Genomic DNA, 18625 nt, shown 5'->3' with positions numbered 1-18625 from the left:
AATCGCCATTTTTAACCTGAATCCAGAAAATAAACGGGATTTTTAATTTTGAATTTAAAACACAAAACAATTCACACCCAGTTGATCCTTGTTGTAAATTTTAATTTAATTTAAACAAACTTTCAAACATTCGAACTTGTGGTTTGTTTCACTTGAGTGTGGGTTTTGTCAGTTTGTGAAGAACAGTAAATGAAAACAAATATTACAAGTAAACGCACAGACGTTTATCGTGACGCACAGACGTTTATCGTGACGCACAGACGTTCATCGTGACGCACAGACATTCATTGTGACGCACAGACGTTCATCGTGACGCACAAACGTTCATTGTGACGCACAGTGCGGATTCCACGACAGACTCGTTCACAGCGACAGAAGCAAGTTTACAAGCTCTGACAATGTGGACGCTGATTGGGATCATTTGTATCTTCATCTTCAGACTTTTTTCTTGGGGAATTGTCCAGCTGAACTCAGAACGGGAAATGTTTGTGTCTGCGAATCAGACTCGTCACGGACGATGGATTCTCAAGTCAAAACGGGTGAGGGGTAACTACGGTAACATGGGAGGGGGTGAGCTGGGGTTCATGGAGAGAAGAGAAAGTAAAATAAAGTACAGAACGACAACAAAAATATTTAATTCAGTTTTACATTTTGTGAACTTTCATTTTTCACGTTTCTCCTTTCTATTTGTGACTGCTCACCTTTTACCAATGTGACGTTCATGTAGATTGATTCGGTTTGTGAACAGTGATCAGTAAGTCTGTGGCCTCACTAAAATGTCATTGTGAAAGCCCCCTGAGGGTGAAACTTGGAGGTCATTTGGTTTGAGATTCCTTTTTTTATCACTGTGTTTCTGGTGAGGATTTGGTGAATTTACATTTTCAAATCTCCACAGACAGTGCAGCTGTGAGGGTACGAGAGCATCCCAAAATCAGACTTTTTTCTGTGTAAACTGATAAGGTCTTTGATATATAAAAATTGTGTAAATGTAAAATTCAAATTAACATCTCCTGACATCATGTGGGGCCACAATCAACCCCATACCTGGAGTTAACTTAATGGTTGGAGTGGTGGGCTTGGGATCCCACGATCCTCAGTTCAAACCCTCCTCAGATGTATAATTAATACCAGGTGGGGTTGACTCTGCCTGTCATCGTTCCGAGGTCGGCAAAATGAGTGCCACCATGCTGGTGTACTGTGTCGGAGTGGTGACCCGTCGAGCATTGTGTTCAAAAGCCAAGGACTCTGCTTCAGCAGCACCAACACTCTGCACAGAGTATGGTCCCAATGGATGGATGGAATCACCCCCGTAAATCAATGATGTCAGGACTTGGTTGTTGCTGAACTCGGTGTCCTGGTTCAATGAGGTGACTCCAGGATTCACAATTGTAAATATTAATCACAAAATTATAACCGAGGGGGTTTTACAAATCATTGGTATTGTAGCACCAGGCATTCATCACCAGGGATATCCAAGTATCTAAAGGTGTCAGATTTTAAAAACTATAATTTTAGTTATCTCACTATAACTGAACCTACACCACCGAATGGTTAAACTTCCCAAAATCCAGGCTGACTGCAAACCTCCATCTTGCTCCTTACTCATCCCGTCAGTAGAACTGCATTCCAGAGGTTGTGATTTCCCACTCTTCCCTGCAGGTTCTTCAGCAGACAGTGAACCCTTATCTCATGTCATCCTCCCCATTTTGACCCACCATCTTTATTACCCCCCATTAACGCTCCAAGCCTGACCCCCTTACTTGCAGATTGCAGTGTTCCCTTTCCCTCCTCTCACTCTTCTCTCCTCCTTTCCTGTTTGTCATTCCTTCCTTGATGGATCCAGGAGTTGCTGTGCTTCCCAAATGACAGCTCGTACTCTCAATCACCTTGCTCTTCCATGAGCCTCGATCTTGTTGAGTAAAAAAAATGGACGAGTTTCACATCAAATGCAGAAATGACAAACTGTTGAAAGATGGAGTAGGAAAGAAAGAAAGAGTTGATTTTTAGGTTGTTGAAAATGTCAATTGATTATAAAATATAACTTGTAGTGTTTGGTGGATAAAACCCACTTTTATCACATTTAATTTCTATCCTGACACTGCTGTCCATGTCCACGTGCTCTACGCAGATCATCCAATCCAAGTACCTTCACCTGGGGAATATCAATGAACAAGCCAGGCAGATGCAATGGATTGGGCTTACCTGGTTCGGCCTTGTGTTGATCGTAATCATTGCGGTCATCACCGCATGGTCTCGTGGATGGTTCATAAAGAAGAGAAATAAAAAGTGCCTCATTTCACGGTAAAGAGCGATGTGTCACATGTTTAGTTTTGGAATCTCTCACTCAGCTTGTCCTCCACCTCATCAAGGTTCTGGTCTTTCTTCTTTTCCTTCCTTTGTCCCAGTTTCTTAGCCCGTCCCTCATGCAGCAGGTCATGGGGTTGTGTGGGTGTGTGTGTGTGTGTGTGTGTGTGTGTGTGTGTGTGTGTGTGTGTGTGTGTGTGTGTGTGTGTGTGTGTGTGTGTGTGTGTGTGTGTGTGTGTGTGTGTGTGTGTGTGTGTGCGCGTGCGCAGGTCATTTACCATTTGAGCTTTTGTCATCAAATCTTCAACAAACCTTCTGAGAATATGAAGAACACTGTTTAATAAAATGTATAAATATAAATACACACACAGTTTATATTTTCTATCCATTGTTTTGATTGTTTATTTTGAGTGCGGTACAAAGTGGACGTGGACGGGCTTTGTGTTTTGGGATGCTTTCTCGTTGTCGTTTTGGTCTTTCTGAAGTCGACATTCTTCTCAGTCTCGTGTCATTCAGGAAATATTCTCTTTTGTAGAAGTTACAGGATGATGATAGAACAGCTGCGAGACATGAACATCAAGCTGATCAGCCACCTGGAGCACCAAGAGATGGAGCAACAGCAGAACCAGGCCGAGCAAATGATACTACATGAGCTTCTTGCCCAGCAAGAGCACGTAAACTCTGAAAATTTTGCGTTTATTGCAAAAGAAAATCAAGAATTAAAAGAAATTCTCCAAAACCTAAATATGAATCTGCGACAAGTACATGAAGTGGCACATCAGCATCAACAGCAAAATGAGGACCACAAAATGAAGGAGCAGCAGTTTCACGAGAAACAAGAGGAAACCAACAAACAATGTGAAAACCTTGCACGTGCAAACAAAGAACTGAACAAGGAGGTCCAGCAGCTGAAGAGCAAGCTGATACTTCTTGAGGAACAGCAGAAGCAGCTCGATCATGAAAATGTCCAGGAACAAAATTTGAACATGGAGGAGAGTCAACACCACAACAACTCTCCAGGAGCCTCCCGGCACTGTGTGGACACCCCAAATCAAGAAGGTTTCCATCATCGACCGGTAAATATCACTCATTGTTGATAATCAACATGTGTGGGTGGTTTCAAATTTGGGTAAATTAAAAATCCTTTTCTTGAGCAATGCACGAAGTTCTGAGTGAAATCACAACTTTGACAAACAACCAACTCGGATTTCATAACTAAAAGTCTCAAGCTTTGTAAACCTCAAAACTTTCACAACTTTACTTTGTCACTCAGACCTTGACTTCTGTTGTTTCTCTCGCTCAGGATCTTCTCAAACTCTTTGGCACTTTGTTAAACAAAATGTCCCCAGATAACTATCACCACCTTCTTGCAATGATCATGGCTCTAAACATCACGTACGGACATTTTGAGAGCATTGTTCAGATGATCGTCTGTCAAGCTATTGCCATGCCCAAACATTCAGCGGTCTATGCAAGTTTATGCCAACACCTCACCAAGGTGAGGAGCTTTAAACACTGATGGAGGTCACATGTTGGAACATCCTGGGCTTATTGAACACTTTTGCTCTTTTTCACATTCTCAGACCCTTCTACCCACCATGTCACCACCCTGCTTTGTCTTTCACAGATTGAAGTACCAATGGGGGACACAGCCAGAACGTTTGAGACCTTTCAGCAAATTTTGCTCAAACATTGCGAGGAGGAGTATTGCAAGAGTCTTGCTGGAATCAGCTGCATATGCGACATCAAGAGCGTTGAAGCCTCCAGATTGGTTAACTTGGGAAAATGGGTGATACTTGAAAAATTGTACAAAAAATGGGAATTTTGATCACACTTTACTAACGTTGCCTTTGAACATTTCTTTTGATTCAGGTGAACGAGGATGAACTGTGCACCCTCTTGATATCCAGAAAATGCTCCTTGGGAATCATCCGATTCATTGGGGAGCTCTATAAACTCGGTGCCGTCAACACCAACACCATCGTGCATATTCTTGCCGAGTTGCTCAGAGATGGAAGAAACCAATCTGTGGAATACATCTGTTGCATGTTGAATACCGTGGGAAAGGAACTTACTTCTGACTTGACGGATAACGTGGTAGATATTATCTTCTGATCTATGACAGACATGTTCAATTCCACTTGGGATTTTCATGAAGATCCATCACATAGCTTTTCGTGTCGATGACTTGCCAATTATTTTTGTTCCTCAACAGATGGATGAATATTTCCACCATTTGGAGTTAATTCTGAACGAAGGAAAGTTGTCAGCTCGCATTCTGTTGATATTGCAACGATTTATATTTCACCGCAAGGTAAATGCCTCAACCTACCTTTTCTAACCACAATAACCTACCTGCCACAGACATCTGAAGACAGTACACAGTATATCCGTGTCAACCCATGTCTGACATGTCTTTCCTTAAACAGCGCAACTGGGTTCCATTGAAACAGTGAAGATCCCTAAACACCAGCTGAAAAACAAAGGACCAGAAGATGTCGATCAGCACGGTGGAAGACCGACATGATTGTGGACTGTATGGTCTCGAAAAAAAACACAACCTCGAGGCCCACCCCCTCACCTTCACAGGTTGTCTGAACTGCTTCCAGATTCAGTCTCAACTCACCTGAATTAGTCACCTGAACTGAATCTAGTTTCTGTCATCGTGGAAGATCGTTGATTGTTGCATTCTTCCTTCCACCCTTCAATCTGTGTCTGCATATCATATTCAACTCAGAAATGCTCAACATCTCGACCTCCTTCGGTGAAACACTCAAAAGTACAAAAATCCATCATTCCTTTTTTCACCGAAATACTTAATTCTGTTCTGAGGATGTTTATATCAATTACATGTTTCATATTAGTTTGAATTGTGTTTTTGTTATTCCCCGCCGCGTGGCGGAAGGGGGATATTGTTATCACCCGGTCGTCAGGCTGTCCGTCCGTCCGGGCGTCAACATTTATAGCTGTGAGTGTGATAACTCATAAACTGTTTGCCATATCGATTTGAAATTTGGGTCACACATGTACCACCTGAAAAGGAAGAACCCCATTGATTTTGGGCGTGGCCGGATCCAAGATGGCCGACTGGGGCCGCCATTTTGAAAAAAATGTTTTTCGTAATAAATGGAAAACCGCTTATCTGATTTTAATTATTTTTGGTTCCTACGTTCCTCACCCCTTGGGAACTTTTTCGAGATGATGAACAAATGGTGTCTTGTTTCCAATTCTCCTCCCTCATTATCTGGAATATGGATGACCTTTTTCCTTCAATGGCGGGGGATTCCCCATCTCTGATGGTATATTTTTGTCTATGATCTTGTGGATTTAGATTTGTTTAAACATAATTTTTCTTGCTATTTTGATGTCAACCTTGTATCTTTGTATCTATCAATCTTCTGTTTGGCTTTACCAAGGATGTTTTCTTGAAAAAACCGAAATGATGATGATGATCAGCTCACCGTAAACAGTCAGTCGACTGAATTTCCTCCAAAATGTCAGCTCACTTTCACCGATTGGCGAAACTGCCTCCACATTGAATCTCAGCTCTACTGAATCTCGTTTCTGCCACCAGTTAGTTCACTTCAGTCAGATGTTCTTTCTCCAAAATCTCAGCTCACCTTAACCAGTTGGCTAAACTGCCTCAAGATTCGTGTCTTACCGAAACTCAACCGGTCAGCTGTGCTCAATTTGGTTTCTCTCAACAACTCACCTTAAAGAGTCCACTGAACTTCCTCTAATATGTCAACTCACCTTAACCAGTTGGCTGAGCTGCCTCAAGATTCAGTCTTACCTCAAATTTAGCAGTCAGGTGAAGTGCCTCCAAATACACCTAAATTCACCTTTACCAGTCAGCTGAGCTGCACCTCATTTCTGGACTCAGCTCATCTTCAACAATGCTGAACAATCTCAAGAGATAATCTGACAAGGTATCATTCAAAGGATTCCTCTTGATGTGGAAATGGCTGGGAAGAGGCGGAATGAGAAACGGAAACGGGAAGATGATGAAGGTTCCAGTGAAGAGCACAGTATTCACCAGGTAATGTAAAACCAGGTAATAAACTTTGAATGATTCCATAGTGATTGTTCATTTGATGGTATTATCTGTGTGAGCAAACAATGGCTGGCATTTTATAAAATGTACAAGTGAATGTTTACAGATGCTGACAGGAAACTTCATGTCCCCTTCGATACGACCACGTGTGCTTGATATTGTATCCTTCATGTGAAGCACATTTTATACGACACTTGACGTTTGTCACCTAAGAATCATCATCTCCTCCACTGGGTGTTGCCTCAAAACCATCAGAATGAAAACATTAGTTCCATTTGATAATTTTGTATCGACATACAAAACGCAATTCCCCAAAGCACGTTACATCCTACGTACGAAACGCAATTCCCCAAAGCACGTTCCACCCGACGTATGAAACTCAATTCCCCAAAGCACGTTACATCCTACGTATGAAACGCAATTACCCAAAGCACGTTACATCCTACGTACGAAACGCAATACCCCAAAACACGTTCCACCCGACGTATGAAACGCAATCCCCAAAGCACGTTCCACCCGACGTATGAAACTCAATTCCCCAAAGCACGTTACATCCTACGTACGAAACGCAATTCCCCAAAGCACGTTCCACCTGACATATGAAACGCAATCCTCCAAAGCACGTTACATCCTACGTATGAAACGCAATCCTCCAAAGCACGTTTTTACATCAATTTGATGTGGAAGTGAAGGTGTTTATTGCAACATTGACCTTTTGCATATGAAAACCATGTGATTCAGGAAATTGGCCCAGGTGTTTGGAAACGTTTTTGGAACAAACAAACAAACTCATTCTTACGTATCGAGATAGTGTCATTGCACTTCCACTGGTCATGTGTGGTGAATGATGATTGACGTGTACAATGTGACAGAACAGAGAGCCAAGTAAATGTGGATGAAAAGGAAAAAGTACGTAAAGTTGGTGAATACATCACAGTGCTTTTGTAATGTTGTGATTCCTTGCAGGAGAATCCCAGGAAAAGAAGGAGTGCAATCACCCACAGAGTTGCAAGAGGATTGTCAGATCTGGGATGAGAGGAATATTGAGGTAAGGGACACAAACAAGATATTTTGTGTCAATGTGGAACACCAGATATTTTTTCATGTTCACGTCTGGTTCAAGTTTCCCTTTGTCTGGCAAATTCCCCATTTTCTTCTTTACAAAGTGTAAGCCCCAATTTTAGATCCTCATTTTCGTTATGATCATTTTTATCATGATGCATGATCCTCATTTTTGTCTGAAAGGGTCCTTCCAACCCTTTTGCCATTCCATTTGATGTGTGCGTGTGCACATTGCTGCCTTGATTCATATTTCTTGGACCTGTTTTTCTCGGATGCCCTTCCTGTCACAAGTTGGTCCCACCAGATGGATGTTTTTTTTGACTCAGCTTCATCCTGGGACATTCCAATCATCTTGAAAGCCTTGGGGTCCTCAGCGTTAAACTGAGCAAGGTGTGAGGCAGGGGTGCCAGCCCAGACGTGAGAGCAGTTCTCCATCAAGCTGCGATTGAAGGCCTTGTCATTTGTCAAAAGTTGTACGGGAGGAAAAATAGAGTGCTCGGCCCATCGTTATGGAGAGATGCCAAGACTTGCAATGGTGGGTGAAGTTGGTGATTTAGAACCATGATAGTGAAAATGTTTAAAATGTAACGGCAATTGTTGAAATGTTACGGCCGTGACTATTTCTCCTTGACAACACGCAAGTATGAATTTCTCCCACCCCCAACCCCCACCCACCTCCCCTCCACTGAGCTCCAAGTTCACAGTTTCTGGGCCTTCTGCAATGAAAAGGCCAGCACAAGGACGTCGATGACTCACCATCGCTGCGAGACGACCCATGCTTTTTGTTCATTGAAGTGGACCACGAGGACCAAGAAGACTCCCATATGCCGCAGTCACGTGGTCCTACCACCAATATGTTGCAATTCACAGCAAAGAAAAGGCCATCGTGCTTTTTGTTCATTGAAGGAGGCCACGTGCATCAAGGAGACTCCCACGTTGAGTGGCCACGTGCTCCCACCAATATGTTACCATGAACGGTGTTGGGGAATATTCCTCTCTTAGAAAAGAGACCTTTTGCTGTCTGTCTTACTGGGTTAAAAGTTACATACTTTTCGTCTCTTCATAATCATTTATTAAATTGTAAAAACCTATAACCCACTGTCTTATCCTGTCACCGCGTGTACACTCCTGGACGTTTGTTTAATTCCCTCGAAGTCCAAGGTGACTGTTATGATAACACTGTACCTTTGACATTAATTCTGTTTTTGCTGTCCATGTCTGTGTTCTTTTAACTGACATGCTTATCCAACCCTCCCCCACTCTCCCAATGTATTTCTATGAGTGAGAAGTTCATTGTGGTGTGCGAGGGTGAGAATAAACTGGTCGGTGCTGACCTCTGAGTGTTTGAACTCAAAAGGGAAATAAATTGTTCTCTGAGAAAAGTACTCTTGTTGTGGAAAGTGAATTAATCGGTGTCTTTTGATTTGACGAAAAGGATTTACAATTGAGTCGGTTAAACGGTTAGCTCAAAGCAAGAGAATAAAATAGAATTCCAGAACAACTACAGAATTCCACAGCGATCACAACGAAACTTCAAAAGTCAAGATCAAGCCGAGAATTCCCCATCAACGGTGAAGTGAAGATCACCGTGCTTTTTATTCAAATGTTGGCCACATGGGTCGAAGGACTCACCTCGTGTTGAGTGGCCATGTTGTCCCAGTGTAAGAATGTGAACCCTTCAGGTTGAAGAATGCCATCAAGCTTATGGGCAGAGGTTTTTGCCAGGCATTGGGGAGCCACTAAAAATATCTCTGGACTTCAAATGAGCGGAATAGTGCCCACCTGGTCAACTCAACTTTTTCTCTCCAAATGTACAGAATCCGAATGTGAAGTATAAGTGATGTTTAAGACAGAATGGCGAGCCATAGTTACGCAACGCATTCGTTTTTCTTTTTCTTTCAGCAGAGGAATGTGATTGTAAACAAAAACAGGGTCAGAGGAGGGAGAGTTGTGCAAAATATGGGGGAAGAAACAGTGGGAGAAAAAGAGGAATAGAGGAAGCTTGAACAGCCTCGGGAGAGACTTGGTGAAGAGGCGGGGGTCATGTGACGGTTGTGGCCCGGGGTTGGAATTCGTGCACCCCCTCTGGGAGAATGGAAGCACACACACATAGATATTATTTATTTATTTCGTGTTCTCTTTGGTGTTCGCTAAATCATATCAATGTGATCAATATGCATTGTGCATGTGTAAGCAGCATAAGTGTCTGTTCCTTTCCCCTCTTTCCATCCACCTCTTTTTCTCTATCTTTCCATCTCTTCCGTTTTACACCATTCTCTTCCATTCCTCACCATTCACGTTCATTGCTCGCCTGCTCACAAACCCGTTCATTCATTTGCTCACATGGTAGCAGAATAATGGCGATGCCTGGCATGAGTTGAGATAGAAGTCGCTCAGGTAGAGGTTGTTTCGACCCTTTCATGCACACACCACTCACGTGACATGAATGGGGTATGGCAAGGACAACGGAAAATGGCCAGTGAGGGGGAGGGGCAGGGTATATACCCAGATCAGTCGCAAAATCTCTCGCTTCAACAAACGCCTGAGCGAGATCAGAGTTTTGAGAGCTTGTTCCCAGAGACATTTTCCACTTTTCGCTTCATTCCACCAGAACAGATTTTCAAACCTCACTCGCCACACTTTCTCTTCCATCTCACGTCTTCCTCATTTTTACACGCCTTTACTCACATCGCTCCAGTGTAGTATTTTCCAGCGCTGCCTTCCAAACGCCAAAGCCTGCCAATATTTACACGGAACGAGCTGTCCTGAGGCCGCAGAACATCATGCTGGTCGGCCAGGTACCAACTCCGGACCCGAGACCACCAGGGTTCAGTTGCAAGGGTCGACACGATGCGCGACTTTGGGCAAGATAGTTTTGAACAGGAGCGATCTCAGGTGGGGTGAAGGCTCGACAAAGTCCCTCAAACTTTTTCTTATCAACCTCTTCATTCTCTTTCTCCCTCAACCCAACCTCTCTGTGTCTTCCTTCTGGATCCAGTATTGTAATTGTGTATCAAGTGATTGTTTGCAAGTGCTCCGGGGTTGCGTATGATCGCGAGAGGGTAAGGGAGAATGTATACGTGTTTATAATATGCTTTACATGTGTTTGATATGTGTTCAACTTCTTGTAATTTCATGTATCATTTTCCTCACCATTTTCTGAGGTTAAAATCCCCACCCTGCCATTTGCTCTCCTCTGCATTCCTTTAATCATTCCTCCCATCGTTTTCCGCTCTTTCGATTCCCTTGCATGCTGTGGAGTAAATTCTTCAAGTGTTGAATGTGTCTTGATTTATCCTGCTTGTGTTGGACCGAATAGCATTCCCGGTGGGCAATATTGGTCTGAGTTCCCAATGGTAACGGAAGCCCACATCAAGCAGCATGCAACATTGCTTCACACGGCCAAAGTAACCGCCGCGTTGTCGCAAGCAAGATTCCCCATCCGCCATGCTTGATTCACTGGTTCGGTAAACCCACTTTGGGCGTGAGGATCCGGCCCGAGTTGAGGGTTGCAGTTGGCGTTTGTGGTTTCTCGTGACATGCCGCTGTCTTGGAGATCTCCAGAGGCGATGTCCATTGGAATATCTACAAAATAGAAGTTATCGTGAAAGAAACCAATGTATGCAAAGAAACCCATGTTCAAAAAGCATCAGCAGCAATAATCAGGTGTCACATGTCAGAAGTAGAATTATTTATGATCATGATTAAACGGACTGAATGTATCAAAGACGATATTTAAATTTTCTTTTCAAGCTTCCAATGCCATTAACTTGTTGAAGATTTGTATCCAAGTCATTCCAGAATTTGTGTTTTGTGGACACAAGAAATTTTTGTGTGAAAACAGTTCTGGTAAAAGGTAAATGAGGGTTTTCACTCTGTCTTGTTGGATAAGAGTGTATTTGGTTGTTTCTGATCAATAAAGATTCCATAGCATGCTTCACTCGGCCAAATTAACCGCCGCGTTGTCGCAAGCACGATTCCCCATCCGTCATGGTTGATTCACTGGCTCGGTAAACCCACTTTGGTCGTGGAAAATGATACACATCGGCATTCAATTGAAACATGAATTTACCTAAATTAAAATAAAGAAATCATCACCTTCCAGAACCTTTTTGTTGAGAAATAACACATCAGTGTGAGAATGAAAACCAGTATGAGTAACAATTCTGAGTGCTCGTTTTTGAATCAATAAAATTATCTCCCAATCGGTATTTGATACATTTCCCTCCCCCCCCCTCTCCCCAAGATAAAATTCCATAGTTTAAATAAGGGAGCATCAATGCAGAATATGACAGGTAATACATATACTGGGAAAAACCCTTAACTTGTTAATAATACCAACATTTGGTGAGAGAAATTTGTGTCGATAATCGGAATATCCTTTTGATGATATTGTTGCGGATCTGGAAGGGATGAGCACACAGACATTCAGGTTCCTATAGATTAGTTATGTCGGTGAGTACGTGTTTTGTAGTTCGTCCTTTTCCCTTGTTGATTGGGTAAATAAAGGCGCTGTGATTTGTATTAGGAAAACCCCATCTTCAGCGCAGCCGCAAAATGCCCATTGGTTGTGCACATGCTGCAGAACAGCACAAGCCCTCAGCTCCCGGCATCCCCCGCGCGCTTAGTCGGGGAAAGGTGAAGCCCCCACCCACCAAGCCCTCTGCTCCAGGTATTCAGTGCACGCTCAGTAGGTGAAAGGTGAAGCCCCCACCCACCAAACCCTCTGCTCCCGGCATCCTCTGCACGCTCGGGGGGGGGGGGGGGGGGGATGGAATGCGGCAGCCAACACCGACAGTTCATGAGTCACGCGGGAAGCGAGGCACGCCGGAGAGAAATAAAAAGGGAAGAGAGGGATGGAAACAGAGCTTCTACCAGCTTCTTCGAGCTTCTACCAGCTTCTTCGTGCTTTCTACCAGCTTCTTTGAGCTTCTACCAGCTTCTACTGGCTTCTACCAGCTTCTTCGTGCTTTCTACCAGCTTCTTTGAGCTTCTACCAGCTTCTACCGGCTTGTACCAGCTTCTTCGAGCTTTCTCCCAGCTTCTTCCGGCTTCTACCATTTTCTTTATGCTTCTTCGAGCTTCAAGCCTCTTGTTGGTTCTCCAGGTGTTTTCCTCCTGTCGTCCTTCGTGGCTGGTTCTCCGCTGGTCCGCCTGTGGTTCTGGTCGCGCACAAGTTCTGGGAAGTGCACACGGAGAGTCTTCTCCCGCCAACCGTCACCCTGCCGACTTCGCTCACTTGGATTATCCGGATCGTGCTGGGGTCCAGTCGGCCCCGGGGACCTGGTCCTCGAAGACCGCATGAGGCGGGCAGGTCCAAGATAGGTCTCAATGAAGACCAGCTGGTCCGATCGTGTGTGTGTGTGTGTGTGTGTGTGTGTGTGTGTGTGTGTGTGTGTGTGTGTGTGTGTGTGTGTGTGTGTGTGTGTGTGTGTGTGTGTTCGTGGCGCCAGTCCAACAAGTCGTGAATTGTATAAGTGTCTGTATATACTTGCATTTCTTATAATCGGCTGTAGGCTTTGCTCGTGTCTCGTCCCCATCCCCCCATTCATTGACTGCATGCCTACTGTAAATAAATTCCCCATTGTTTGAATGTCAACCTGCTCGTTTGTGTCATTTTCCCTGCATTGACTGCCACGGCACGTATTGGGAATTAACTGGCTTTTAAAGCAGATAAAAGTAAATCTGGTCCGACGGGACTTGGCAGTATCAAACCACTCGGCTTCGCATAAGGAACGAGCACGCTGAAGCGGCTCGTTTTCGTCCAAGTCCCGTCGAGGCGTAAACTCTCGGTATTTCTGTCCGCGCAAATAGATAGGTAAATCGACAATTCGGCGATCGACCCTGTCGCACGTGGACAGAGTATTGACTGGTTTACGATGCGTTAAGGCATCCGGGGCTGGATTTCAGGGTTGGTCCGGAAAGTCACGACTGGATTGCCGCCTTCGGTGGGCGCGCGACCATGATTGGGCTGAAGCAGCCGTCCGCACGCCGAACGCGGCGGAAAACCATAACAATATATTATGATCAATGAACAAGCCAAGAAATGTAGTCGGGTCAAGTCTGTCTCGATGTATAAAATTAACACCAAAATGTCCAGGAAGCTCTGTAATTGAATTGTGAACAAGCACTTAGTTACTTTAATCTACATGAAGAGAAATTATATTTGCCCCTATCCAATCATGAACAAGTTTGAATTCACCTTCTGCTGTGTCAACAAGGACATGAGGGTCTCGAAGTGATCAGAAAATATTTCAATTGTCAGTGAACCATACAAATGACAAGATGGACAAGGTGTGTATGTGTGTATGTGTGTGTGTGTGTGTGTGTGTGTGTGTGTGTGTGTGTGTGTGTGTGTGTGTGTGTGTGTGTGTGTGTGTGTGTGTGTGTGTGTGTGTGTCCTCCATAACTCCAAAGCCATGAAACCGAGCGGCCCAAAACTTTACATACATACTGAGGGAACTCCAAGGGAGTACATTATTAAAACTGGGTATTTGGGTAAATTCCAACACCCCTTAATTAACGGCTTACCTTCATGAAAGACATCCTTGATGAACCTGACTTCATCTTTGAGGGGTCTTTTGATTCGGCCTACTCAAAACGCCTTGCCTTGGAAACATGATCTTCTCTCACGTTATCTTCTTCTGTCAATTTGCGAAGACGAGCTTTCAACATGAGGTTGTCATGAAGGATACTTAGTTCTGATGTACATGAAAAATGGGAAAATGATGATGATTCCTGATTTTAAAGGCGATGACATATTTGTGAATATATTGTCGACTCGTAAATACAACATGACACTTCACTTATTACATAACGAAGGATCATTGATGTAACAGTCAGACAAAGATCTCCGCTAATCGGAGGTCACAGGAATTCAAATATATATATATATATATATATATATATATATATATATATATATATATATATATATATATATATATATATATATATATATATATATATATATACATATTGGAACCCAGGAAAGGTGTGGGAGGTTTGGAAGGGAGTCGGGGATGGAAGGGAGTCGGGTCATAATGACCCACATCTAACCTCGACTCGGCCGGCAAGAGTGATGTGAAGGATTTATTGGGAAAAGTGAGACAACCCAGAGAGTGCTTCTTATCGCCCCGGTTTGAAACAACAATCTGTGCAGGTAGACAAGAGTAAGACGAGCAAGGGTCTCGAATAGCGGTTTAACTCCGAGCAGGGCAACTCTGGACTGAAGATCTATCAAGCGATAACGAACATAAAGAACATGACATAATTCCTTTACAAAGGCATGTCCGTACAAATGGCGAATACATGAATTAGAAAGGTAAAGAAAGATAGAGGAGAGGGAGGGAATATTTGGGGGTTGCATTCTCAAGACATTCAGCAAACCAGCGAGTGAATCATGTCCATGGAGTCAAATGGCTGAAGGTCTTCGCTCCAGTCCAAAATAAGACCTCAAGAAGGAAAGACACAGATAACAAGTTCTCATAAAATGAGTTATCATCAATAACATTTATCATAAATAACATCAAGATGAATCAATTCAATAAATATTTAGTAATTTGAAAAACACATTCGGTGATTAACTGAGACTACAATTGTTATAAATGTCACATTCAAGCAGATTGATTATAAAAACAACTAAAAAAGGAAAATCCACTTCAACAGAAGGGAAAAGGGGGTGGGGTGTGAAGAGGGAAGGGAGGGGTGTGAGGAGGGAAGGGAGGGGTGTGAGGAAGGAAGGGAGGGGTGTGAGGAGGGAGGTGCAAGGGAGAGACAGACATGTGGGAAGAGATGTTGCATTTTACGAGAGAGAGAGGGTTAAAAAAGAGGGAACACAATGTTCCCGTTTGCGTTTTTTTTCCATTTCAACTTTTCAGGCTTCATCGTTTCAGTTTCAGGCTGTTATCAACATTTTTTTTTTGTGATTTTGCCTGTTGTGGCAGGCATTTTGGACGCCATCTTGGATTTTTAAGAATGTCAACAGAAGCCCAATTATCAGAAACGAGTAACTAATGATCAGGAGCCAAATGCCAATGATTATTTTTCCAGTTTGCCACATTTTTGAGATGTTGTATACCGTATTCCATGATTTCACTCATTTTGGCGGCCATTTTGGACGCCATCTTGAATATCGCCAGAATGCTTGAAAATTTCCTTTTGTTGACATCTCAAATATGTGACAGGGCCATTAAAGGAAGTTTAAAAAGTTAGTTTGGTAGAGTCCTTGGGGTGGGGTAGGGGGGGAGGGGGTGCATGAATTCCCTCCGTGGATACTTGACGAGAGTGTATTCTGTTGAAAACAATTTCCTTCAATACACGGACTCTTCCAAACAAGTGAATGTACCTGAGATCACATTGGAGCCATCACCGAAACCTTTTTTGAAAGTACAGTCAAGGACAGGGATTTCACTCCTGATGGATATTTTGCATTTCACAAGAACAGGAACCTGAAATTTTATGGTGAAGGCTCCAAAGCTGCAGAAAACCATGGTGGGGTCTCATTGTTGACGAAAAGGAATTCATCACCAACTTACATTGTTCATTGTCTGCCACCTGAATGGACACCTCACCGTGATTAAGGGCAGCAACGGCAGAAGCCATGTGCTATGCAAGACCTTCAACAGGTAAACATTTTTCAATACCTTTTGACAGGTGGGGTGAACACACTGGGTGCAAACACAGCCAACCCCAAGATCATAACAATAAGTTGAAATAAATTTTGGAACTTTGTCTTTCACCGACATTGCTGTAAATACTTCCTTCGATGAAGAAGAACATCCTTAATTGTGGAGATAATTGTAATTATAATTTTTGAGGGAAGGTGAATTATTGACATGGTCATCCCCATGCAGAATATATAACAAGAACTTTAACTCCCTTTGATTGGATGACATCACCTGATTAACCTTTTCATCGATTACCTGCTCCATCCATGCATTTCCTTCTGTGGTCTTTTCTGATCAAGTTATCAAACTGATGAAGAAATCAATGTATTTAATCTTTCATATTTCTGTTGTTTCTTTTTTGTCCAAAGGCCCCTCAGAAGAGATGCTCCTTCCTGCTTACCTGAAACCATCCTTCCGGTTGGAATGTAAGTTGCCAAGATTATTGTCTTGCATCACAAATTATTCCAAACTTTGCCGAAACTACATGTTCTTCACCTGCATCATGTCCCATTTTGTCTGTGCCTCAGAAGTGTTGAGGACAAACCAATATTTTTCTGAACATGAATCCAGACAAGCATCAAACAAATGTTCCAGTTGGTGGAAGTCTGGTATGAGTGTTAATGTATACGTATCAAAGTCATTGCCTCCACCTGGATGATTGGTTCACGAGCGCCAGCCAGAGTGACCACCATATTTGTTGTGTCTGTGTGTCTGCATGTATTTCTGTCTTGCTGTCCAGAGCACAACTTCATGGGATGTGATCCGATTTGGATGAACCTTGAATATGATGTTGATATCCATGCCTCGTTTTGTCTTCCTGGCGATGGGTGTCCCACACCCATTGTGGGCGGAGCCACGCCAACTTGTAATTTTTGTTTTTTCTCGATTTTAATCGAAATTCCCGCTCGAGAAATTGTGCACATTGGCCATATGTACAACATATAAAAAATTCAGTTTGATTCGGTCAATTTTGATGGAGAAGATAGGTTTTGAAGAAATGGGTGGGAGTTTTGCACCAAAGGTCATAATCCTTGACCTTTCAGGGCCACAAAGGTCAAATTTTCAAAGTTGTGGGAATCGAACCGGGTTTTCGACCTTCTTCGACAAACTAACCCCAATAAGCTATCACACGTATCCTGTTTCCTTGTTTTAATGTCCACAACATTGTTTTGTGACCTTTGAAGGTTATGCAAAGGTCAAATTTTGAAAGTTGTTGAACGAAACCGGGTTTCGACATTTTGCAGCTAATAACCTTTCACTCGTACCACATCATGTTGATCATTTTTATAGCGAACGCAGTGAGCTGCATACTTAACGCATGCACGTGAGAGAATAGGAAACAACAAGAACAACAACACAATACCCCTGGCTATTTGGAATCCGTGTTGTTAGCTATGACCTTTTGCTTCCGGTTGTTTTTAAACGCTGTGCGGTGTATAAACACGATTGGGTTTAATTTCTATCTTGTGAATATTACTTAACGCGTGCACATGAGAGAATAGGAAACAACAAAAACAACACAATACCCTGGCAATGGTGAATCCGTGTCGTTGCCAATGACCATTTTGCTTCTGTTTTTTTTTTTGCTTCTGTTTTATTTTGTTTCCGGTTTTTGTCATGGGGAATGATGCATGCCGGGAGATAAAGGCATCGTCGGAGACATGAATGACCCAAATAATATCACACATGGTGTATATTTCCTCCACTGATTTTAATAAAGATATCTCTCGCATCATCAAAAAATAATTTTTAATCGTGATTTCCGTTATTTGATCGCTGATCCCGAATCCAGGCCAAAGTAACCGGAAATTGCGTATTCAGTTGTAAACAAGTTATAGGTGATGTCAGAAGCGAATGTAAGAAGTATACTACGTTCGCTTCTTGTATTAATTTTTTCAGATGAGATCCTGTTCTCGGCGGTGTTGTTGTTGTTGTGAAGGTAATGTTGAGGTCATATTTATTTTTTCGATGAGATCCTGTTCTAGGCGGTGTAGTTGTTGTTATGAAGGTAAAGTTGAGGTAATATTTATTTTTTCGATGAGATCCTGTTCTCGGCGGTGTAGTTGTTGTTATGAAGGTAAAGTTGAGGTAATATTTATTTTTTCAGATGAGATCCTGTTCTAGGCGGTGTAGTTGTTGTTGTGAAGGTAAAGTTGAGGTAATATTTATTTTTTCAGATGAGATCCTGTTCTAGGCGGTGTAGTTGTTGTTATGAAGGTAAAGTTGAGGTAATATTTATTTTTTTTAGATGAGATCCTGTTCTCGGCGGTGTAGTTGTTGTTGTGAAGGTAAAGTTGAGGTAATATTTATTTTTTTTAGATGAGATCCTGTTCTCGGCGGTGTAGTTGTTGTTATGAAGGTAAAGTTGAGGTAATATTTATTTTTTCGATGAGATCCTGTTCTCGGCGGTGTAGTTGTTGTTGTGAAGGTAAAGTTGAGGTAATATTTATTTTTTTTAGATGAGATCCTGTTTTAGGCGGTGTCATTGTTGTTGTGAAGGTAATATTGAGGTATAATGTTGAGGTAACATTAATTT

The 18625-nt window shown here is 42.7% G+C and overlaps 1 protein-coding gene across 1 annotated transcript; it reads left to right on the top strand.

Moving 5' to 3' along the window:
• The first annotated feature begins 357 nt into the window (after positions 1-357).
• On the top strand, positions 358-8805 carry LOC147023721 (uncharacterized). The gene is made up of 7 exons (XM_085889466.1): positions 358-539; positions 2129-2301; positions 2840-3380; positions 3608-3802; positions 3932-4075; positions 4177-6343; positions 7325-8805. The coding sequence occupies exons 1-6, from the start codon at positions 399-401 to the stop codon at positions 4417-4419; spliced, it is 1437 nt and encodes a 478-aa protein (XP_085745592.1). The 5' UTR covers positions 358-398; the 3' UTR covers positions 4420-6343; positions 7325-8805.
• Positions 8806-18625: the final 9820 nt, after the last annotated feature.

Source organism: Eptatretus burgeri, chromosome 7, assembly GCF_056783735.1.
Source record: "Eptatretus burgeri isolate ZD-2024b chromosome 7, Ebu_testis_v1, whole genome shotgun sequence".
In the NCBI taxonomy this organism is placed as follows: Eukaryota; Metazoa; Chordata; class Myxini; order Myxiniformes; family Myxinidae; genus Eptatretus; species Eptatretus burgeri.
Note: the sequence above shows the minus strand (reverse complement) of the source record. Positions and strands in the feature narration are given on the sequence as shown.